The sequence below is a fragment of the Leishmania martiniquensis genome, chromosome 25, assembly GCF_017916325.1.
Source record: "Leishmania martiniquensis isolate LSCM1 chromosome 25, whole genome shotgun sequence".
NCBI classification, from domain to species: domain Eukaryota; phylum Euglenozoa; class Kinetoplastea; order Trypanosomatida; family Trypanosomatidae; genus Leishmania; species Leishmania martiniquensis.
The window spans coordinates 309,754-333,489 of record NC_090160.1 but is presented as its reverse complement, the minus strand read 5'-3'; the positions used below and the strand labels follow the sequence as shown (position 1 = coordinate 333,489).

Sequence of the window (23,736 nt, the reverse complement as noted above, 5' to 3'; positions counted from 1 at the left end):
CCACAGGCAAGGGAGAGGACCAGCATTCCGAAAAGCGAAGGAGAAAGGGAGAGGGTGTCTGTGCCTTTGCTCTACCACGACCACAACGCTAACCGCACCGCTCGTCACGACGCGCTGGGCCCGACTTCGCGTGGGTGTTTCCGTTCTTGGGTGCGCTCGCGTGCTTGCGAGGTTCCACGCGAGGCAGAGAAAGAGGGAAGGAGACGTGGCGGGGGAACGTGCGGCGGTACACACACGTGCCTTCCGCGATGGGAGACACGCATGCGCACAGAGCCGTCATGGCGGGGAGGCGGTGGAGAAGAGGTGAGAGATAGGGGATGAAGGCAAGAGGGGAGGGCGTTGTGTGTGCGTGGCGCCTACACTGGCACAGATTTTATCCCCCATCGAGATCATCAAAAGCGCACAGCAATGGGAGGAGCGAGGGGATACGCAGACGCGCACGCAAGACGAGCAGCAGCCAGAGCCATCATCAACCGGAAGGGATCTCCCGTGTGGTGATCATCTGACCGTGTAAGGTGTGAGTGGCTGCGACGCGAAATGCACACACACACATACACATACACGGCCAGAGAGGCACACACACGAGGCCGACTCTGCCTTCTTCTCTCCCCCCATCCTCTCTTCGCAGTCACGGAACGCTTTCAACAGCGCAACTCACCCCGCCCTCATCACCAGGACATGCGCAGTGGCTCGATTCGGGGTGAGGATGAGGAGGCTAAGGCCGAGAAGGCAGCAGCAGCAGCAGAGAGAGAGGAGTTACGAGAGAAGAAGGCAGGCGATACGGCATCTGTGATCGAAGGGGGAGAGCACAAATACACGATGACGACCTAGGGTTAGGGTACAAGAGGTGTGATGGCCGACCAAAGATGGTCTGCCAAACTGAAGAGGGAGGGCGTCGAGAACGAGGAAGAGGGAGAGAAGAGCGCGGGACAGAGGGCGCGCGCACACACACACACACGAGCCCGACCATGTTCACCACGAGCGCCTTCACACTTCTGCACATCGAACGACCTTCGTAGCAGAGGGGGGGCGAGTCCGAGCTCCCTGCAGTGGAATGAGCTGCCTCGGGTGCGTGTGCGGCAATATGCCTCTCCCGCACTATCACGCCACCGTCCGCCCTCAGCCGCTCTCCCTCTGACTCTAACCGTCCATTCAGTGGCGTTAATGACTCCTCTGGCTGCGCTGTCTTTCAGTGCATCTTCGGCCACGAAGCAATCAAATCCTTTGGAGTCGCGTCCGCGTCTGCCGCACTTGTCCCACGCTGAGCGTCTGGTGTGTACGTGTGTGTGCGCGGGGACTTCTGGCATAGGCACACGGAAAGAGGGGAGGACTGGGCGCACATGACAGCTATGGCGATGGCAATGGCGGTGGCGGGGTGACGCTGAGGAATGAAAAGAGGCGGATATGAAACGGAGAGGCGAGCGCTTTGGTGCTGCTGCGGAGTGTGCGAAGCGGCGCTGGGCAGTCGCGGCAGACTCAGCCATGCGCACACATACGCACACGCACATGCACACACCTGACGCGAGAGGGACAGGGTACGCAGAATCTGCTCATCATCGCATGTCGTCTCTTCCAAGGTGAAGAGGACGCAGGAAGGGGATGGAAGGAGCGGGTGAAAAGGGGACGCAGGGGGAGAGAGGCGGCACCACGGGAGACGCGACCGAACACGTCGAGAAGCAGAACAGGCAGGCACGCGTGTGCATCCACACGTGTGAGATACAGGCACTATCGCATAGAGGGTTGAACGCACAAGCCCGTCGGCCGCGAAGGTCGTCACCGACCCTTCTTCCCGCCTTAGCCTCTCTCTTTCCGCAAGAATTGATGCACCCATACCGACAGGCCTCTAGGGCCTTTACGGGCAAGGGGTGGTGGTGGTGGTGGAGAGGAGCGGTGCGCTCGGCAACGTCGCAGGAGAGGCGGGGCCGCACGCTGACGGCTGAAGGAGACAGTCGACTGAGATCTCGTTGGTGGTCCAACACGTCTTCGTGGAGGTGCCGAAGCCATCGCTGCAGCGAATGGTGGCGCATTCTTGAACCCAGGAAAACCTAAAGACGATGAAGACGGGAAGGGCAAGATGCGCGGCAAGAGAGATGGGGGTGGGGTGGGGCCGACGAGCGATGCGGGGCGATGCACGGAAGCTGCGCTCATTTTTTCTGGAAAAGACCCGTGCAACGCAACGAGAGTGACAGACACAGCACAAGCGTCTCTCCACACTCTTCACCGGCACCGGCGGCGCATCCCAAGATGAAGGCCGAGAAGAGAGTCGCGCCATGGACGTGGGCAGAAACGATGTGGCGATAGCTTCGCGGGCCCCAACCTGCATGCGCAAGATACGCTTACCTTGCTCTCTCACGAGTGACGCGGGTGATGGATGCAAGCACCAGCTCTATAATGCGCAGCGGCTCTGTGGCGTTTCGTGTGGTTGCGAAGTTGCTTGCGTAGAGTCTCTCCGCCCCTCTCTCCGTCTCGCTCGCTCTCTCCCTCTCGAGAGGGAGAGAGCGAGCGAGAGGAGCAGCGAGAGCGAGAGCGAAATGGCAAGTGCAAGGAGGTCAGGTGAGATATTTCAGCCAATCGAACACGTGCATCGAAGCCATCCGGCAACGGCAATGAGCGCGCTTTACAGCCGCCTCTGCCTACGTTTCTTGTGTCCAAGACTGTTATCCCCTCCTAGTTCGGTAGAAATGTGAACGGCCGGTTGACTTTGTTTTGAGTTCCCTCCGTATCAGCAGCAGCACACATACACACACAGACACATATACACATATACGAGCGCTGCTGCCTCTATGCGCACCTCTTCGTCAAAGCGGCCGCATCCGTATCAGCAGCAGCCGCAGCAAAAGTGTTGGTGGCGTGATAGCGCTGGTGCTCCGCTTCAAGTTGGCGCAGGGCGCGCTCCAGTCGATCCAGCATCGCTTGCTCTTCCGTGGTTAACAAGACCGTGCCGCTTTCCTTCACTGCCGCCACCTCGCAGCTGTCAGGAGGCCCGGCATCGGCAACGCCCTCCTTTGCAGCTCGTGTAAATGACGCGGTGTGCGGTGAGAGAACGTCGAGCGACGAGCTCGCTGGTGTGCTGCGCTCGATAGCGATCTTTCGCGCGGCCGAATCTCCTGAACGTGGCGACCTCGGCGCGGCAGCAAGGTTGTGAGAAGTGTAGGCAACCTCAGAAATGGGTGAGGCGAATGGGGAGAGCAGCGACGGCGGCGGGAGGCCATCGGCAGGCTGAGTAGCGCGGCGCACCTTTTTCAGGTTTGTGAGGGCAAAAGCCCCTGGCGTGGCAAACGCACACGGTGATAGATGGGCCGGATCGGCTGTGATCTGACGCGGTGAGCTCAAGTTCGCGTCGCGGCTGCGTGCCTGGCGTCGGCGAAGGTCCACATCGATGGCGTCGATCGTAGCATTCTCTAGGGATGGTGCGCGCGAAACGTTGGGCCGCACAGTGCACGCAACATTGCTGAGCTTTAGGGGGGATGGCGAGAACTGCAGACGCGCGTACGTACGCGGGTAGTGGTCCCGCCAGCAACGGTCTCGCCGTAGCGACGCTGCCGCGGCCGCCTTTTGCGCCTCCATCCAAAGCTCATCGCCGTGCAGTAATGGCTTGTATGGGGCGTCACGGTATGGCCTCCTGTGCAGAGCTGAAGACGGCTCTTCGTGCGACGCGCCACCGCGTCCCCGCTGCGCCCCGCTTTCCCTGCTGCTGCCCAGCCCTGGCTGCTCCGTCGGTCTTGCGGGCGAGCATCGCCGGAGCTCCTCTGCTGCTGCCATCTGCCGCTGTGGACGAAGAGGGCTGCTTCTTCGCCCGCCGTTATGGCGGCGCAGTGACGCAGTGCTGTCATGTGACGGGGACCCGAAATGATCGCCTGCCGATACGCACGCGACTGACACGTTAGACTCCACCGCCGTGCAGGGGTGCCGATCGGCCGGCCCTCGTGGCCATTGTGTCACGCACGGAGCCTCAGCAGTCTGACATTCTTCGCCTACAGATGGAGTGAGACTCTGCAGGGCGCTGTGGTGGTGAGACCACGAAGACGGAAGCACCGCATCGGTCCTGTGCACGCACGCCTGCGGAGTGCACGAAGTACTGCTAATTGAGTGCCACTGCTGCCGCGCTGTTGAGGATCGCTCCGACACATCGTCGGCCTGCCCCGCCCCCGCGTTGCATCTTTCATGAAAAGAATGGCCGGCGCGACACACCAGCTTCACTGCCTCCAGGACGGCTTGCAGTAGTGCGTAGGCATCTACCCAACCCGCTCGGTCAAACGCGACGCGCTGCAGCTCTGCCCCTGCGGCCTCACACCGCGCATTGCTCCCTGTCTTGTCGCCGTCGTGCGACCCCACCGCACCGGAGCTGCGCTCATGCGCGAACTTGAGTGCTGCCGCCTGCATCCAGCCGAGCACCGCCCTCTTAACTTTGCGGATCTCGTCGAGAGTGAGACGCCGCTGCTGCGGCACCCACGCTGTGCGGGTGGGCGGATGACGGGCGTAACGGTACTGCACACGCCGGCTGGGCTGACGCGACGTCGACGCACCGTCCGATGTACCGCCGCCGAGAGTCCCACCAAGCGCCCCGACATGCAAGCCGGGGGGGGCGTGGTCGCTCAGCGACACGCGCCGCAGCATGCGTTGAAGTCGATCGCCCACTTCCCGCTCGTCCACATAGCGGCGCCAGAGAATGGTTTGGGCGTTGGCGGCAGCGGCTTCAGCGAGGGACAGGCGGCGTATCTCCACTGTCGAGCAGTGCTGAATGTCGCCAGCCGCGTACAGGCGACAGAACGTGTAGAAATCGTCGAGAGTTTCTGTGTCGATGTGGATGAAGTACCCCCGGAACACCGCGCATGCAGGGCTGACTAGCCGATAACGGTGCAGGCAGGCAGCAAATTCGCGCAATATGGGGCGCCACTGCAGTGCCCCGTAACGCGAGGACAAAAAACTCGCGGTGAGGTCGGCCACAGTGGCTGTCGCCGCGGCGCCTCGACCACTGGCGGTTGCTCTCCTGCTCCAACCGCTCATCGTGCCGCCGGACGACACGATGGTTGGCGCCGCCGACAACGACTCCTGCTGCAACGCCACCTGCGCTACGAAATCCTCGATCAGCTTCACAGCCCACAGCGCCGTGCGCCTGCAGGCGACGGACGCTGCTGGAGCTGCAAAGCGGGACGGAAGTGATCGGGGTCGTTGTCGCTGCTGCTGCTGCGAACTCTCGCACCAAGCCACATTTCGACCACGCCGCAGCCGACCATCCAACGTAACAGCCGAGGCTGCACTCAGCGATGGCGCCTTGTCCGACGACGGCGACTGCGTTGGCGTGAGTTCGGAGGCTTTGTCCGCGGATACGCCTTGCCTCCTTGCGCTTCTTGGTGAAGCGTTCTTGCACCCCTGATCTGAGCATGAGGGCTCTGCTGCGGGAGTTGCCACTGCCAAACTGCTCTCTCCGCTTTCGACCTTTGCTTCTCTGCGCCCCTCGTTGGCACCGCCGCTCTCTCGGCTTGAGCTTACTACGGGGTTGCCTGACGCTGGGCTGCCGCTGTCCCGCTTTGCTTCGTGCGTCACCGATCCGTTTCCGTGCGTGCTGGGAAGAGGGCGACCATGCGCGTCTGTGTAGCGCAGCTTGGTGAAAGGCGCTGTCGCGACCGCACCGTCAGAAGAACCAGTGGCAGGTGCGCGAGGGCCTGGCGCCGCTACCCCTGCTCTGAAGCTGCGCGCTGCGCCGTAGAGATGCTGCGCTGCGAGCTGTTGATAGCGGCGTGAAGCAGTTGCCGACAAGGCTGCTTTGGTCATCGACACCGGGGTGGAGCCCCAATGCTGCTGTTCGACTACCGAGGAAGACGGTGGTACCTCATCGGCATGGTATTGATGCCCAAGCAGGACGCTGCACGTGCCAGCAGTGGCGCGGCCAGAGAGAGGGCTGGGCTGTCGGTGGGATGGTTGACGGTTAGCCGCCGCGAAGAGGGAAGAGACAGGGAGGAATGAGTCTGGCACCTGTCCTGCTGGTGGCGAGTTGGTGCCGTGCGCGTCCTCTTCGGCTCCGTACATGCGACTATCGTTGGGTCCGTCCCACGAGCTGCTGCACGACTGTAGTGATGACTGCAAGTCATCTGCTGGCGAAGGGGCCACGCCTCTGATTCGATTCCATGCGCTGCTCGCGACAGAGTTGGCTGTTTTCTCTCCCAGTCGTGCATCCGCACTGACTGGTAGGGGCACGACTCGCGGGCGGTACGGCCCACCGAACATGGTCGAGGGGGAGGGTTAGGAGAACGACGAGAGGGGTGATGGCGCGTGCACACCTGGTATACCACTTTACCAGCATGCGCAGGCTGCCGCGCTATCTGTGACCTGAAGGGTGAGGGAGCGGGGGAGAGCAGAGGCGAGCAGAGTCCAGAGAACGAATAGCGAGAAAAGGGCGAGAACGAGCGTCGATGGCGGAGCGGAGGCGTTGCACCGTGCGTACGCGTTGACGGAGCCCGCTGCTCTTTCAAGGTTTCCTACCCCAAGCTTACCACCGCTGATGCAGGGGAACGGACGGAGCAGGGGACCGTAATACGTCTTGGGTGCGCAAGAGGCCGCGAGACGGTTGCGATGACCCAAGGCTCACAACACCTCTGCTCAGCAGATACGAACAAGAGAGAGGGTGGAGGGAGGCGAGCCATGTGTGAATGCGCGCAAATTTTGTGGAGGCGCACACGCACGCGGCCACACGAGCAGAAAGAGACTTGGTCGAATATGCTGGAAAAATGAGCGCAGGGCATACGGGCAGATCATATGGTGGCCTTTCTGTCACGGATGCGCGTGCAGGAGCCAACACACCGAACAACGTCGACATTGGCAGAAGAGGAGGGGAGGGTCAGGGGGGGCAGAGGGGAATCGTACGCGCGTATGTTTGTGCCTCTCTCCCCCTCCCTGTCCATCGGCTTTGGCTTGCCTACCGCACGGTGGGTCACTCACGTACACGTGGACACGCAAGCCTGCAAGGCACACCAGTTGAAGCGCGTGGCAGTGGAGTTCACCTGCTTCTTTCGCCGAGCAGCAGCGCGTCGCGCAGTCGCGCACCCCCCTGCTGGGCTGCCATCAACTGCCCTTGCAGGTGCGTCTTTACACTGCGCAACTCCTCCAGCATATCACGAACATCTAGCAATCGTGCACAAGCAAGGCGCAGCTGCTTCCCCTGCTCGAGCTGCTGATGCTGCAGTTCCGCACACCGCGCCGACAACTCGGACATCTGTGCGGATGACTGGCAGGCTTGTGCAGACTGCCGAGTCTCCAGCGTGCACACCAGACTGCGCAGCTTTTTCAGCTCTCCATCCAGTCCGCTGAAGGGCTCGGCAACTGCCGCGCCGGTGGTGGGGATAGTGAGCGAAGTTGTCTTCTCCAAGGGGGTAGTGAGGCTGGGGCTCATGTGGCCTTTGTGGTGTTGCAGACGGGCGCCAAGTTGCGCATGCCCGGTGCCAGCCACAGGGCCGTTGCCAGCCTTTGGCGATGAGGCTAGTGCGACTCCTTGGGGATGTGTGCGCGCAACTCCACTGCCGCAGAATGCGTGCATCCGCCCGATAGGCAGTGCTGAATCGGCTGCCTCTGTTCGTGGAGAGGGCACCGAAAGGTGTGAGTCGGCCCCCTGGCGGGGCGCGTGGGGTTGCTGGCACTCTCGGCCGCACCGAGAGCGATCTTCGGTGACAGAACAGTCGAGACCGAGGACAGTGTCGAAAGGCGTGGTGAGTCCAGAAACGGAGGCGTAGGCGGCTGCGCGCCTTCGCGCATGATGCGGTGCCTCCGGCTTCAACTCAGGTGCGCGTGGCGTCGATGGTGACCCCGTCTCCGTTATGGAAGCAGCAGCCGCCGTGAGAGACTCGATGAGGCTCTCGACCGACGTCCAGCCCATCTCACGCGCACAAGCCACCACGCGTTCAAGTCGATGATCGGCGACGCCGCCTGATCGGCCGACGCTGCTGGCAGCGAACCAGCCAGCGCACTCACCACCACGGGGCGGCGAAAGAGCGACTGGGTTCTCTCCCTTGGGAACCGTCGTCAGCGCCGCAAGAAAGCGCTGCTTGGCGACCATAAGCGCCGTAAGAAGCGGCTGCTCCGCTTGCGCACGGTAAGCTGCCACTGGCAGTCCCGCAGCTGACCCCTGTACCGAGGGAGAAGGCTTGAGGTACGACGACGGCGAAGTGGGTGGCCGGGCCAGCGCAGGTGTGGCTGTTGCAGTGCGGCTGCATCTGGGCATCGGGTGGCATTCATCTCGAGGGAGGGGGGTGGAGGTTGGCGTGATGCGATGTGAGGATGACAACTGTGGCGGCACCGGCGCCGCGGAAGCACTGCTACTGCCAACGACAGCCCCTTGTGGAGAGCCGCTCTTACCTTCTGGGGAGCGTGGATGGGGGCTGTCGTCGTTGCCGTCATGTCTTTGGCTGCTGGTTGTCGCGGCCGGCGAGGGCTCGCGAACTCGCTGCAGGGCATATCGCAGAGCTTCCGCTTCCGCCTCCACCGCTGCTGGGTCTTCGAGCTCGGAAGGGTACAGAGCGGAGTTGAGCTTGCTCACGTCGAGAGCAGTCAGTTCTTGGCGACATGCAGGCATGCTGAGGAGCCGCATGTCATCATCCTCGGTAAGGGGCACTATTCGCTGAACGCTATGGTGACCGATGCCGCGGCGGTGCTCGGAGGCCAAGGAGTTGCTGCTCTCGCGGACGGGAGGGACGTTCATCGAGAAATGCGCCGCGTTGGAGGTCACGCAGCGCTGCTTTCGCTCTACCTGCGGACGAGACTCGGCCGCGGCTGACGTCCTCCAAGAGTCTTTCTGTAAGGCACTTGGAGCATCGGGCACATCCTCCGCCGGTCGGGCAGCAGCCGAGATGGCGCGAGCCGCCACGGCGGGAGGGTAGCGCCCACTTTCGCTGGTGCCCTCCTCGCTGGTAGTGACACTTGAGGACGATGTGGCCGGTTGCCACATTCCACCCCCCGCAGCGGCATGGGCCGTCGAACCAGGTAGGGTCTTGATAGGTACTGCCACGGAGGTGTGTGCAGCCGCCATGGCGCCCGCGAGTCGACCTTGCGCATCGGCGGCACCACCACCAACGACGATTTCCTCTGAGTCGCTCTCCTCACCGATGGCACGGCCGCCAGCCTCGCCCCTTTCAGCGGAGCTGGCGTCGCTGCTGAGATAGCTAGAGGTGTCGCCGTCGCTGGAGGGGGTCATGCCGCCCCCTCGTTGCACAGCGGTCATGCTCCCCTGTGCAGTCGCCTTCACTGCCGCCCTTGACTTTACCGCCACTGCTGCACTGGCTGAGCCGTTGGCGGTGAGGGTGCCGCTGCTGCTGCTGCTCCTGCCTCTACCATCCCTTCTAAGCTTTCCTGCAGGCGCCGACGCAGCAGCAGAGGCAGCCGTTGGCGACGCACCCGCTGACCGACGCGGAGGCCAAAACATGTGTATCTCAGGCTTGCACGCGTGGGCAACTTCACGCTTCACCTGATAGAGACTCGACTCCCGTACGACCGCCTGCGCAACGGTCTCCACCTCGTCCCCGGTTAACTCGGCGCGGTGCTTCTGAACGAGATCGAGGACATAGCAAAACGTCGTGTATGCGACCACGTTGGCGGGGATGAATGACTCCTCAATCAACCGGCACATCGCTGCGTATGCCGCGCGTGCGGCTGGTACAGGAGCCACGGCGGCAGAGGGCCTTCTTGAGGGCGCCCCAGCGAGGGGTTCGAGACGGCGGCTGCACAAGGACGGTATCAGCGGCTCGGGGAGTGCACGCACAAACTGACACAGCACCGCGCACCACATCGATGACGTCACGTGACTTGTGGAGCGATCGAAAGAAGAACGCGCCGTGCCCCCGCCGCCGCCGCTGCGAGATCGAGTCAGCAAGCGGCCCAGCGCCTCGTAAGACTTGAACAGTTCGCGAAACACCCGCGGCCGAGGCGCACCGCCACTGCTCGCCCCATCTTTTCGCGACACTGCTGTGGCTGAAGTGCAGCCCTCCGCGCCCGCTGCTGCTGCCTTTCGCGCTTGTCGCAGCGCCTTCTCGTACCGCCATGACCGCACATAGTCTCGCAGAAGTTGGGCCGTCCGTGTGTTCCACGTTGTCATCTCCTCTGCTCTTAGAGGCGTCGGCCTGCCAGCGCGACTGGCTCTACCCCCACGCTCTCGCGAGGCGCTCCTGCGCCACTCCCAGGCAAGCTCTTGCAGCAGCAGTGGCACACCGTCCTGGTAAGCGGACCCCTCCGCCACTGCCGCCTTGTCCTTAGCGGTGTTGGAGCGGGTTTTCTTTTGGTCCCAATCCTGGCGCAATTTTTTTTGCACCTCTGCGCAAACCTGAAGCAGAGGCCGCCGTGGCAGCTTTGAGGCCGTTGCGGGGCCGCCCCCGCCCGCCGACGTGGAAGCAGCCAAGCGTTCGGCCGCTGACTTTGTGGCGGTTGCCGCGCTGCGTCTAAGAGAGTCGAGGTTGTGCGACAGGCGCAGCGCCGCACGCTCGTAGGCGACCAGCGCATCCAGTGGCACCCCAGCATACGTGGACAGGCGCGCGGCGGTGCCCTTCGCAGCCGCGGCATCGTGGGCACTCGCACACACGGAACGCGTCGCGTGATTACCCATGCACACAAACTGGCAGTCGAGCAGTCCCCCCACTGGCACAAGTATATATGTGTGTGTGTGTGTTTGTCTCTCCTTCTCGCTCTACTTTACTTTGCCCTTTTCTTTGCTTGTCTACAAGCGTCTATGCGTGTGGGGTGTGAGGTGCCCTGCCTGGGCGTCCCTGTCTGAGTCGATGAGTATGCGTGTGTATGACAGAAGAGCGCCCTTGAGGCGTGGCTTTCTTTTACGACCAGTGGCCTCTTCGCCAGGTGACGCGAAGGCGACCACGATGACAGTCGTCAGCGCCTCCCCCTCTCTATGCGTGTGTATATATCTGTATATGTATGTATGAACGCGGACGGGAGTCCCTCAGACGTGCGTCCCGTATATGCAGCTGGGTAAGTGCGCACGCTCACGCGCATAGGCGAGAGAGAGTGTGTGTGAGCGCCGAGAACGTGTGTAGGAAAACGCCAACGGGACAAGAAGGGCGATTGGCCTGTGCTAAAGGAGAGAGTGAGGCTGAAGTATGGTAACGGGCGCATGCATGAGGCTTCACATCAACGCAGCCCGTCTCCCACCCCGGAGCTTTCTGGGCGAGAACCGACGCCTCCAGTCGAGAGGCCAATGCGCCATTTCGACGAGCTTACGAACGCTCATGGGCGACAAGCGACGCGCCACGTACGAGTGGAGGTCAGGAAGGGGGCGTGGCGTTCAACACCTACAGGTATGCATGCCTACGCACAGACCGGCCCCATTCAGCATGCGTGGCCTCACCCCGGCTCCCCTCCACAGCGCTTTCTTTTTTTGCGGACCCACTCACCTCACAGCACTTATCGTTGCCTCCGACCTTTCCTCTTGGTGGGGACCGCAGTTTTCGTTTCGTCGCTGCTGAGATGTGTGCGTGTGTGCCCTGCGCCTTTGGCGTCCTCAGCCTCACGTTTATACCAACCACGATGAAGATAGCCAGAGAGATAGGGGGGAGGGAAAGGCTGCAGGAAATCCTAGGTGGGGCTTGGGTGCGCGCACATGCAGATTCCACCTCCTTCCAGCACGTACACATGTGTGCGGGATGCTAAAAGCTGGGTCAAGCAGCCCCCCCCACACACATACATACATACATACACACACGCGCATGCCCGTTTCGGGGGCCGCAGCGCGTAGATTGGCAGGAGGCACACGAGGGCGGCCAAAGGAAAGGCTCCTCGCACGAAGAAGAGGCGACGAAAGAAGGGCATGAAGAAAAAAACGCGACGAGTTGGTGCGTAGAGAACAGAAGCACATTCAGCCAGAGAAGCGTGCGTGCGTGTGTGTATCGATAATGGCATGGAAAAGACGCAGGCAGTGGAGAGAGAGAAAAGAAGAAAAGGCAGTGAGGGGAGGGGTAAGTGAGGGGGCCAGAGACACCCGCCCTAACCCCCAACCCCCTCGTACGCAGAGACAGGGAAGTGGCCCATGGAGACATGCGCGGCTGAATGGAGCGATCAGGACGCAGCGCACACACACAGCCAGAGAGGCGGAAGCAAACACATTCGAAAACTAAAGAAAAAGAGGCCTGCGATCGGGAGAGAGGAGCGGAGGAGGCAGAGAAATACGAAACGCACACAGGCACATATCAAGACGCTCATTCAGCACAACTCGAAGCACACACGGGGACGGGCGGAGCAAAAAAAAAGGAGAGTAGAATGGCGCTCGAGTGCATATACATATATATATGTGTGTGTGTATCCGTGTGTCTCTGCGGGTGCACGCCTTCACAGAGAGGGAAAGGGGAGAAAGAGCAGATACATCGTCGTGTGTGTGTGGAGCACGTTAACCTAGATGCTCAGTGCTGCTTCCCCGCCTTTCCTCACTGCTAAAGATTCTTCCTCTTTTATTTGTGTGTGTGTGTGTGCCGGTGCTGCGCGTTGCTTTCCTCCTGCGTGCGAGCGTGACTGTGTATAAAGGGAGTTGTCGACAGACAACGATTCAGGAAGAGAAAGAGCAGAGGGGTCGGACACAGAACACCGTAGGGACCCGAGGAAAAGGGGAGCGGAGAACCACACACACACCCACACACTCACACAGACAGGCAGACAAGCAAAGCAGAACGGGAAAAAAAATAATTATGAGAGCAGAAGCGGCAAGGGCATGACTCCGCCCCTAAGGTCGGGATAACCACCCGAATATGCTGACCGTGCATAAAAGAGAGGGAGATTGTTGGGGCGGCGGTGGTGAAGGGGAGGGGGGGACACGATAAGGGCGATGACGATGAACACCTCGTTCGACACCGTTATGCATATATATATATATAAATGTATCCCTGGAAGATCGAGAAAAGTAACGAGCTGATGAAGAAAAGAAAAAATGAAGCACACAGCCCTGCTCAGTGAACATCCTTCAGAGAGGCAGTGAACAAAGAAAAGGGCCCACAAGGGGACGGTTGCGATGGAGGGGTGGGAGGAGGGAGCGGTGGAGAAACGGGATGGGGAGGTGGTGGTGCAGATTGGCGAAGAGCGCGCGCCTAGCCTCGCATGGAACGGAACGGCGCTTGCACAGCGCACACATACTGAAGTGAACCGAATAAGCGATAGCAGCGCGAGATGGAAAAAAAGACGCCCAGCGCTCAAGTCAGTGGATAGGAGCCCCTCTGCAAGGAAACTGGCCGAGGAGTGAGTGGAAGTGGGGAGGGGGGAGGACGAGCAAGAGGGCGAGGGTGTACCTTTGCGTTCGCTTGACAGAGGCAACCACATACACAGAGAGAGAGATGTATTGATGCGAAAGTGTCGTGAAGGCATGCTTGTGAGCGCCCGTATGTGGTCCAGTGTGACCTTAGTCAGTATGTGTGTGTGTGTGTGCCGCTCTGTGTCACTGCGACGCGGAGACATTGTCTCGCTCTCCCCTCGAAGCTCCCCCCAATCCCAGCGCTTAAATGCGATTCCACCAGCAACGAAATAACTCCGTGATGAAACCTAACAAAAGGGAAAAGGCGCGAAGCTCTTAACGGTTGTATCGGGTCGTATGGCCGCAGCTCCCTTTCTCAACTCCTCCACTTTCAATCACCTGCTCGATTCGCCGTTCGTTAGCCATTGTAGATAAGCAATGCCCTGCGCCTCTCGCCTCCCTCCTCCACCGTGTAGACACACAAGCGCTCCCCCTCTCCTTCCACTGTCCTTGGTTACTCAGGCGCGGCCCGCCTCCAAATAGAAGGCTCCAAATCATAAAGTCAATGCCACAAGCGCCTCTCTACGCCTACACGCGCTGAGACGAGTTGAAACACAACTGCATCAGTGCTCGCGTGAGCGGGGGCAGCAGCGGACGGCGGCGGAGGGGATGAAGATGGCAAAGAGAAGAGAAACGTTTGCAGTTAAGCAGTTCGTGGGCGGTGCTGCCGAGAGAACAAACACACTACACACACACTACACACACAAATGCGCACAGCACTACAGCTGCGCGCACGCTTCAGCATTCTCACGGCCCACCTCAGAACAGATTGAGCCTTATGGCGGTTGATGAGCGAGCACATTCCATCGAAAAGCTTTGGTTTCCGCTCCGCCCCCTTTCGTTTGCCGTTCATCGAACGAAAAAAGGTTAAGAGGGGGGGAACAGACAAAAAGTGTGCGTGTGTGGGGAGAGGAGGGAAGAGGGGGGGACGCAGAAAAAAGTCAAGACAGGACGGCGAGAGGTTCACCTCCGCTGCCTCATCACTACAAGAACGTGCTTGCTTGTTTGTCCACCCCCTCCCCGCTTCTCCTCTGACGTATTCGTGGCCGTAAACCTCTACGATGCCCCTCTGTCGCTGCCACACACGCCTTATCTCGCGTGGGTACGAAGCAGTCGCAGAGATACACGTTGCGGCTATGCGCCGACTCGGCCATTCGAGAACAGCCCCTCAACTTACACTCTCTACCCACACGCCGCTTTACAAGTCGCCGCGCAGCCGCCCCCTCCCATTATGTCAGTCCTCACATGGCGCGTCCATCACAGTGGCTGAGACTCTCGCTACCCAGCGAGCAGTGATGGCCGACGAGATGCGTTCGAGCCGCTCGGACACTTTGCCTATCATGTGAGTGACGTACACGTGTTCTGTCACAGCTGTAACCGCTGCCACACCATTCAGAACCGGATGACGGTGGTCAGCAGCGACACATCACTGCCACCTCCCTGCAATGCAGGTGCTTCACCCGGCTATCAGTAAGAAGATTTCTCGCCGTAGTAGGAATAAGGAGGGGGAGGGAGGACTGCTTGGCGTCCTCCCGGCGCAGATTCGAGTGATGCATCCCTCAGATGCTGTCCAGCGAGGGATGCTCCCCCACCCCACCGCTTCCCCATCACAAGGCACACATGTTCCCAAGAGAGAAAGAAGAGAGGCGCATTCGATGTCGTCCTGAAGTGAAAGAGTCTGCGATAGACGAAGTCGACGCAAATAAGAAAAGAGACAAAAAACATTTGAGGAGACAGACACGAACAGACAGCAGCAACAAATGTCGGCTCAGAGTGGCACGTGCCAAGGCGAACGAAAAAAAAAACAGCAGCGGCAACACCACACCGTACGAGAGAGAGAGGGAGGGGGGAAGAAGCAGTCAAGTTGACGGTGGCGCCTGTAGGAGGCGGGAGCGTGTGTGTGTGTGGTGTGTGTGCATCCGTATCGGAGAGGGGGGCAGAGGGAGGGAGGCGTTTCAATGTCCCTCCGTCGTCGGCGAGAGAGAAGCAAGGGTCACAAAAAAAAGCTCTTGATGGCCGAGGAGCGCTGTCGGTGAAGTGCGGTCCGTTTGCTTCCTCGAAGCGATCCACCTACGCCGAACGCCGCAGAGAAAGGGGTCAACGAGAAGAGAAAACTGACGAGAGAGAGAGCTGATCCCTCCACCTAATACCAACGCTGCTTTCATGCTCTATCGCTTCCTAACAACAAAAGCACGCTGACGATGTCAGGCGCCTCCCTGCGTCACGTTGGGTTCCTGCACCCACTCTGTGTGGAGGGTTGCGGAGCCAAGGGCCCGCGAGGCTGGGCCTCGGGTGCGGCTGCGGGTCCTTGGCGTCGGCGGGCACGTCTGGGCTAGCGCTGAGCCGGCAAGGCTCGCCGTCATGGCGCCTGTACGGCATCACTGCGGAGCCTGCCGACAAGCCGATCAGCATCGGCACGCCCGCTCCCGTGAAGCGCGTGCACGCTCGGGAAGAGACGGAGGATGGCGCTGCTGCCACAGACTCAGCAGCATCCCACGTGCCGCAGCACATGCGGTCAAGCCATCCAGAGGCCCCCGCTCCCACCCCGCGGCATCGGTGGAAAAAGTTGCAGAGAGCGAGCCTCTCCTCACCGGCAACAGCGCTGCCCTATAGTAGGGCGCAAGAGCTGAGGTCGCAAGCACTGCGCCCACGCGCGGCCAGCCACAGTGGTGGGGGTGGGGGTGGGGGCGTCTCCCATCCAAAGAGGGCATGCGGGCGCCAGCGGCATGGCGCGGCGAATCGCGCCATCCCCGTCCTCCAGGCTCCAACGGGGAGAGTCTTCACACCGTATTATGGGATACCGCTGCTTGAGGTGACGGTTGGGGTGGCAGAAACGCGGGATGCCGGCAGGGTGCAGAGCCTGAGAGGGCCCTGATCGGCTGCCGGCCAACTGCCACCCTGGGCTCGCCCGGCAGGCGCCGATCGCGCAGCACATCTTCGCAGGGAAGGGGGGGCGAGGAGGAAGGAGAAGCGCCCGTTACACGCATGGTCCGACTCGGCGGTCGACGTTTCGTCCCTGACGACGAGGATGCGGCCGAGGCGCGACAGAGGCAGGGCGTGCACTGCGGCTGCGCGTGCATGCCTTACCTCGCTTGCTCGTGGCTGATCGGCCACAGAGAAGAAACGGTACAAGCAGCCGCTACACTGCTGTGCGCCTTCTGCGCAGTGGACCCGCTAAGCCGGTGGCGGCGCCCTTCTCCAGCCTCGGCTGCTTTTGGATTTTTCGCACTCCTGCAGGGTTGCTGCCTTTGCGGATCACATTGGGGAGCAGGCGCCGAGAAATCGGTGGCTTCGAGCTCTTCACCGTCTTTGGGTCACTGGTTGTGACGTCGTTCGGGTCAAGGTGCGTCGAGGTCCGCTTCGCCGCGCAGGAGCTGCACGTCGTCCTCTCAAGGCTACTGATAGCGGTCGAGCAACTCTCGGGGCCATCGTTTCTGCTGCTCCGCGTGAAACGGCTCTCGCGCTCGGGTACTGCCGGGGAAAGCTCCTCAAACAGAGAGGAGACAGCGTTTCGGTACTCCTCTTCACTCTGGTCTTGCAACCCAGCGATGCTCTCTGACGCGGCAGTCTCTGACTTGCCGCAAAGGGAGCGCACACGCTCCACGGCGGTGGTGAAAAGCCGTTGGCGCTCACCTTCATCCCAATCGAGGCACGCGCGGCGTACCCTTACATACTCGCTGAAAGCGCATGGGTCGGGGTCGAGGTAAAATGTCACCGCACTCGGCAGCGTCGATTCGCGCTTCTCCGTCAGGCGCCTATGGTTGAGGTCGATCGGCTGCGGGCGGCCTACCTCAAGCGGGTGGGCCAGCGGCACAATCCTCGATGCACTGCCCTCATGCACGTAGAGGGGCAAAAACGTCGTCCATTTGATGTACTCCTGCGGTGAGGAGGTGCGCAGCAAAAGTAAGTACCTCTTGCGGTGCTCCTCGAAGGTCAGCCCAAAGTAGTAGTACGTGCAGCTGTTGCCGCTGTTTATCGAGGCTGTCTTCGCCAGGTCGCGCGTGGAGGCGCCATTGCTGCCCCCCTCTGTCAAGGACATGGACTCGCTACAGATGCCGTTGTAGCTCTTTTTCGGCACCTCCGGGTGACGCGCGGCGCTGACGTCATCGACCACGTACACCGGCTGCAATTCGACCTCCCCATTCCGCCTCTTCGCAAATGGAATAAACGTCCTCGCATGCGTCATCCTCAGCGGCTGTCCAGGAAGGCAATTGCCCTTGTCGCGCGGATTTGCATGACTCAGGCCCAGACCTTCATGAGTTACGAATGCGTAGCGCTGGTGCCACCCCTTCCTGGAGAACATGCCGCGGCACAGAGCGAACTTCTCCAGCCAGCCCTCACACAGTGGGGGCTTCGGCGCTGGCAGTGCCTGCGTTGCCGCTGGAGGTTTGGTGGCGTTGGTAGGGTAGCGCATTTCTCCCTCGTGCCTGAAGGTACGCGCGGTGTTGGCGCACAGGCACTGATCGGGGAGGGGGAGGGACTTTCTGTCCTTTTGCCGATGAAATACGCTCAATCCAACACAGACACGCGCGCGCGAAAAAAAGGACTTGGCGCACCTCTGCGAACGGGTGCGCAACCGTTGATGAAGCTGAGATGTGTGGGGGCGTTTGGGGGGGAGGAGTCGGGAGAGGCCCCGTGCACTGAGCAGGCCTGCCCAACACCGCTCCACTTTTCTGTGTCTCTTTTTTTATTCGCGTAATGGGGAAAACGCGAATTGATGAAATGCGGAACAAGCGCGAGCGACGTGCGCGACACGTTTCTTCCACGACGCGCACAGGTACCCGCTCAATCAGCGTGCGTGCCCGTGTATTTGGGAGAGAAGTCTAGAGATTTCTGCCTGTCTCTCTCTGTGTGGAGCGTAAGCGAGAAAAGACACGGGAGAAAACGACTTGACGAACATACGAAGAAAACAAAGAAAAGGCGGCGACGGCGAGAGCAGAGTGACAGGCGACCGGAGCGACTTGGTCGATGCGTACGCGTCGGCACTTTACGTAGGCGGGGTAGGTGACTCGCCCGTTCCCTCTTCGCAAATTGGCCAGCAAAAATGGGCGTGAGGGCGAAGGAGCGCGTGCGAGAGGAAGGGCCAGAGAAACAGAGGAAGCTTAGCAGCGAATGAAGTCGGCAAGAAAAAGCGGAAGAACGAAAGAAAATTTGTCGGCTGATATCGTTACTGCTACCACCGCCGCCGCCTTGAGAGCAACACGGCTGTGACGCTGCGGATCTGAAAAGCAGGCGAGAGAGGGAGGGAGGAGAGGGGGAAGCACGTGTGTGTGTGCGTGTGTGTGTAGCACTGGGGAGAGGCGGAAAGGCAGGGAGAGGGGGGAGGGAGGGAGAGGGGAAAAGGGTAACAGGGTAACAGGGCGGCGGCGGCGCGTGGCGATCGACTCCCCTATGTGGTCAAAGAGGGGAGAGAGAAAACTGCACGAAAACAAAGGAAGAAAAGGTAAAGCGAAGAAAAAAAGAGGAGCAGTGACGTGTATCGAGGCACGCGCGATCAGCCGCAGTCAGCAACGACACACACCCACACCCACACACACACGCTCACTCACAGACGCACGTGCCAGGATGACTAGCGCCGTTGAGTGCAGGAGGGAGGAGACACGGCAAGGGAAAAGGTAACGCAAAACAAGGAAGTGGTGCAACGACCCCCTCCTCGCACTTCTCTCACACTCCGTGCTGGGTGTCTGTCCGACGTGCTGAGATATGCTAGTGGTCGGCGGCAGCGAGTACAGAAATAGCAGAGTGATTGTGGGGCAGCGCTATGAATGTGTGCGTGCGTGTGTGGATAAGGGTGCTGGTGAGGTGGAGCAAATGGATTGGCTCGTGAGGACCTTTGCACTCTTCGGCAGGGGAGGTGGAAGGAGGGGGCGGAGGATCACACCGCCATTCGTATGAAAGGAGCGACGACGGAACGGAGCAGCAGCAAAGCGGAGTGGGCAAGAGGCAAAGAATGAGGCATACATTCGCCGAGAAGGGTGGCAAGTGGAGGGAGGGGGGGCAGAGAGGTAAGAGTCCGGCCATGGATGCAGCAGGGGCGGACGAGGGCAGAGGAGCGGTGGGTGGTGAGAGCGGAGCGGCATTCCCTTCCGCGTTGACCTCTTCTCATTTTCTTCCCTGAAGGCCGCTCCACTCGCCACTACTGCCCCTCGTCGTAAAGGGGGGAGGGGCCCGACTCCACAGGGCCTTGTGAGAGAGGAATGCAGGGAGGGTGCGTGAGCAAAGGTGCACAGGCGGGGAGGGTAAGGGCGAGGGGAGGAGGGCGCGGCTGCCAGCGCGAGTGGTCAAATGGGGCAAGTGAAGGAGGGGGGCAGCACCCCCCCAAAAGAAGCTGCCAAGGCAGAGATAGGGGCAGACGGAGGGCTTCGAAGAAACACAAAACACGAACAACAAAAAGAAAACGCAAACAGATATGCAGCCCGAACAGGCGGAAACACCAACACATCCAAGCGGATTCGGCGACACACATGCACTTGCCTGCATGCGTGGTATTCGGGTTGGGTCGGTAACCCTCCCTCCCTCACCCTACACACACACACGCACGCAGGCACACTCGCGCTAGGGGGCGTGATACCTCCGCAGCCGCGCAAAGAAGAGGTGTCTCCCCCCTCCTCCTCTCTCTCGCTCCCTGGCGCACACGCCTAAAGTCCTCCATCCCTTGCACCGTACGATCTGACGGCAACCACTGCACCACAAAGAAAGTGGTGGTGATGGAAGCAGGCAGAGAGCACGAAGCGCACGAGAATTACTATCGGCAGCGACCGCAACGAGACGGAGCGCGTGCCACGAGGCACACCACACCACCTACATCTGCAAGAGGAGGGCGAAAAGCAAAAACAGGGTGAAGAGCACCAGCTCACACAATAGGAGGACGAGTAGCGGCAGCGCCAAACGAGAGTGTGTGCATCGCACAGGGGCGTATGCGTGAAACGGCGGGCATGCATGCAGGGGAGGGGGTCCATCGCTCGATGCACTCGTTCGCATCCCAATGCGGAAGTAGCACTATCCCTCGGTCGTGATACTACCATCGCGTCATCAAGAAGGACATGAGGGATACCAGCATCGCATCCGCACCGGGGTATAGCGTGATCTCGGCCGCGCAGTAGCCCTTGGCAACCATGCCGTAGAGCACTGGGTTCACCTTCACCTCAGCCACAATGTCGGCGCCGCCATTCGTCGTCGCCGGGGCGATGCTGCCGACGACCGCACCGCCGCTAACGCGTTGTGAACGCCAGATGCTGTAGTACTCTGGCTTTCCAGACGCCATGGCGACTGCCGTCGCAGTTCCGGCCGCCGTGCCGTTGGACACGGTTTCAACAGATGGCTGGCCGGCAGCAGGGTAGAGAATGGGGCTTGGCGAGCTAAAGGCCGCTTTAGCGATCCCTCCCGTTGTCACCGGCAGGGCCAACCCACCCAGCCCGCCAAAGCTGCCGCTGGTCTTCGCTGATGCTGCATCCGCCGCAGCAGCGGACATGGCGCGCTTCGCAAGACTGCCGCCTAAGCTGTTAGCACCCTCCACAATGCCAGTGACGGCATGGGAATCTACACCAAGCGCGACGGGCGCTGGGCCTCCGCGGCTATGAACGCCACTCCCTCCTAGATTCACCACCCCTGTTGGTATAGCTGTGGCCGCCGCCACAGGGGCTCCGGCACGCGCAGGATGTGTGTGGACGTCACCGGTGGGCAGTACGCGCTTGCGCGCCGAGTACAGCACATCGTCGCTACCCTTGGCGGCGCCTCCTCTCACGTTACCGCCGCCGCCGCTGCCACTGCTGCTGCTCGTCAGCGACAAGGTGAACTGGGTTTGGTTGTTCGTGGCCACGCAGCTGGCGAAGGTTCGCCCGACGGGGGTGGAGATGTAGAGCGTGTTACTGAACGGGATCCAGCTCTCTTTGATGATGTACTGCAGGCACCGCTTGTCGCCAAAGTAGACGTAGCCCGTCACCTTCGTCTGCGCGTCGGCGGAAAAGCACAGGATGTGCTTCTGCATGTCACTCTCATCCGAGATCGAGAACTCCTCCTGGTCGGCGAGGCGGCCGTCGAAAACGAGCTTCCACGTCACCGGCTGCACATCACGCACAATCCACGGTGAGCTGAACCGGTCAGAGGCGACGCAGTAGTCCGGGTAGGAGCGCCGCCCGGCACAGTAAAACATGGGCGGCGGCAGGTTGTTGATCAACTCCCGGTAGCGGTGGTTAACGCAGCTCAGCTTTTTCAGCGTCGCGGCACCGACGTACTCGAGAGCAGGCACCAATTCCACACTCCGCAGGCGCACCGCGAGCACTTCAGAAACCGAAAACGCGATGCCTTGATGGCCGTTCAAACGCGCGGTCGCCTTCATCGGGCGCTTCGTACCGGACACCGTCGTGTGCGACGCGACCCACGTTCCAGACGGCGGCGTTCGAATCGCCGCCCGGGCCACGTTCATGCTTGCCACTGTCGTCGTGAGCGGTGTCGTCGCGCCGCGAATCGACATACCGACCCCGATGTCGGAGCCATTGCGCCCGCCCGCCGTGCCGCTGTTGGCGAGTGGCGGTGGCGCAATCGCTGACGCTGTGGTGCCGCCCTCGATGCCGTAGACACTCGTCTCCCTGTACACCTCCGCGTAGGCCCGGCGTAGGTCAGAGGTGCGGTGCTCAGCAAAACGCACACCGCACTTGAGAGAGCCCAGCAGCGGGCATTCAAAGTAAAAGAAGCAGCTTAGGCGCTCGTTCAGCTCGTAGCAGACGCAGCCGGAGTAGCCGCCCCACCCGCGTGGGTGCAGCATCGCGACGCCGCAGTGCGCCTTTGTGATGACGTCAGGGAAGCTAAAGGAGTCGTGATATAGCCCGTCTGGCGCCACTGCGCCAACGAAGCGGAGCGGCGCACTCAAGTTATTTTCTAGAGAGATGATGAGTCCACCGCGAAAGCCTGCGATGCGCCGATCCAGCAGCGTCATGGTTGCCCCTAGCAGCGTCGACGGCACAGTGTGTGACTGGCGCATGGCAAGAAGCGCTCGTGATTCATTAGCGAGCCGGCGCCACATGGCCAGCTCGTTCGAGGACATACCGCACTGCAGCAGGCTGCGCGCATAGCTTCCCGCGCCAGAGGTCCCGGCGTCAGAGCCTCCCTCGCCGATGAAAGAGATGTTTGTCGCGGAGCCGTTTGGTATGGTTGGCATCTCAAACGATGAGGCGCTGGTTCCGGCAAACGACTGCTCAACGCCGCGCCCGTGCCAATGCCCACTGCCGCCGCTCATTAGTGGGCTTGGCGGGGGACTACCCGAGCTTGAGGGAGCAGTACGGTAGGCGCCGTGCTCCTGCAGCTCGTATTCGCGCCGCGTGATGCCGAGCTGCCGCACCTCCCACATTTGATAGCCGCGTTCCGCCCAGAAGTCCTCCTCCGCCACCGTCTCCTGGATCCACCCGTCTACAACGTGCTTGCCAGCCGCCATGGCCTGCAACATGGAGCGCAGCATCGCCTCTGCCGTGTCGAAAGCGCTGGCGGATTCGGCAATGTTAAACAGCCGGCGCTGCTCTCGACCAACAGCAAAGTAGGCCTCTGCTGACTGGCTCTGTGACACCTCGACCGCGTTCAGTGCGTCCTGCAGTGCACGACTGTGTTGCTTCATGACGCTATAGGCTTCACAGCGAATGAGCAGCAGCCGCAGAACCTGCGTTCGATTAAAGTAGTGTTGCTTGCTTAGGCACTCGGCACTCCCAGGAGGGAGTGATGCGATGGCACTGGGGCCAGGCGCGGCAGCTGGTGAGGGCATTGTAGCGCTAATGCTCGCGGTGGTGAGCCACTGCATTGGCGTTGCCGGTGCCGCGCGGGTCGCGCTTGAGGGCCCGCGGACACATGGGCGGAGCGCATCATGTTCGTGGCCGTTTAGGTTGCTACTGCTCGCACTAGGAGTGCCAACCACCGCAGCAGTGGCGTCACGGACACGCGCTACGACGCTATCGCTGCGTGACAGCACTCGCGGAGTGCTTGGTGGGGTGTTTCCGTTCAAGTCTTTGCCCGACTTCAACAGCGGCAGTCTCTCTGCGTTGGCAAGAGCATTTGTAACGATGTTCACCGCGCCTTGTGCATTGTTGTGCAGCCGCAGCTCATCAAAGGCGCGCCGGATCACCTCATGCATGGCCCCACCGGGCCTCTCGTACTGCATGACGACCGGGCAAGGGAGGCTGAGCGGTAGGAGTTAGAAATCAGCCTGAAAAAGATGGATGTACGTATCTGGAGGAGAGGGGTGCTGAAGTCCTGGAGGGCAAGAGGGCGGTCAATGCCGCAGGCGCGCGAGGGGGCAGCGGGAGGAGGAGGCCCAAAGCGCTGGAAGAGAAGCACACAGGCGCACCCACAGCCGACACGCAGAGAAACAAAGGAAATCGACGATGCCGTAGAGAGCAGAGGCATAAACGGAGCGAAAAAAAATTCCCACCCACGAAAACAGACAGACAGACAGGGCGACTTGGACGATGAGGTGGGGGGAGGGGGCG

General features: G+C 61.0%; 3 protein-coding genes across 3 annotated transcripts; all 3 read right to left on the bottom strand.

Annotated features, from left to right (window-relative positions):
- Positions 1–6,997: 6,997 nt before the first annotated feature.
- On the bottom strand, positions 6,998–10,585 carry LSCM1_05287 (uncharacterized protein; the record flags this gene model as incomplete). The annotated part of the gene is made up of 1 exon (XM_067322759.1): positions 6,998–10,585. The coding sequence occupies one exon, from the start codon at positions 10,583–10,585 to the stop codon at positions 6,998–7,000; it is 3,588 nt and encodes a 1,195-aa protein (XP_067178124.1).
- A 5,818-nt stretch (positions 10,586–16,403) lies between these two features.
- On the bottom strand, positions 16,404–17,678 carry LSCM1_05286 (uncharacterized protein; the record flags this gene model as incomplete). Its single annotated transcript, XM_067322758.1, has 1 exon — positions 16,404–17,678. The coding sequence occupies one exon, from the start codon at positions 17,676–17,678 to the stop codon at positions 16,404–16,406; it is 1,275 nt and encodes a 424-aa protein (XP_067178123.1).
- Positions 17,679–20,282: 2,604 nt separating this feature from the next.
- On the bottom strand, positions 20,283–23,408 carry LSCM1_05285 (uncharacterized protein; the record flags this gene model as incomplete). The annotated part of the gene is made up of 1 exon (XM_067322757.1): positions 20,283–23,408. The coding sequence occupies one exon, from the start codon at positions 23,406–23,408 to the stop codon at positions 20,283–20,285; it is 3,126 nt and encodes a 1,041-aa protein (XP_067178122.1).
- Positions 23,409–23,736: the final 328 nt, after the last annotated feature.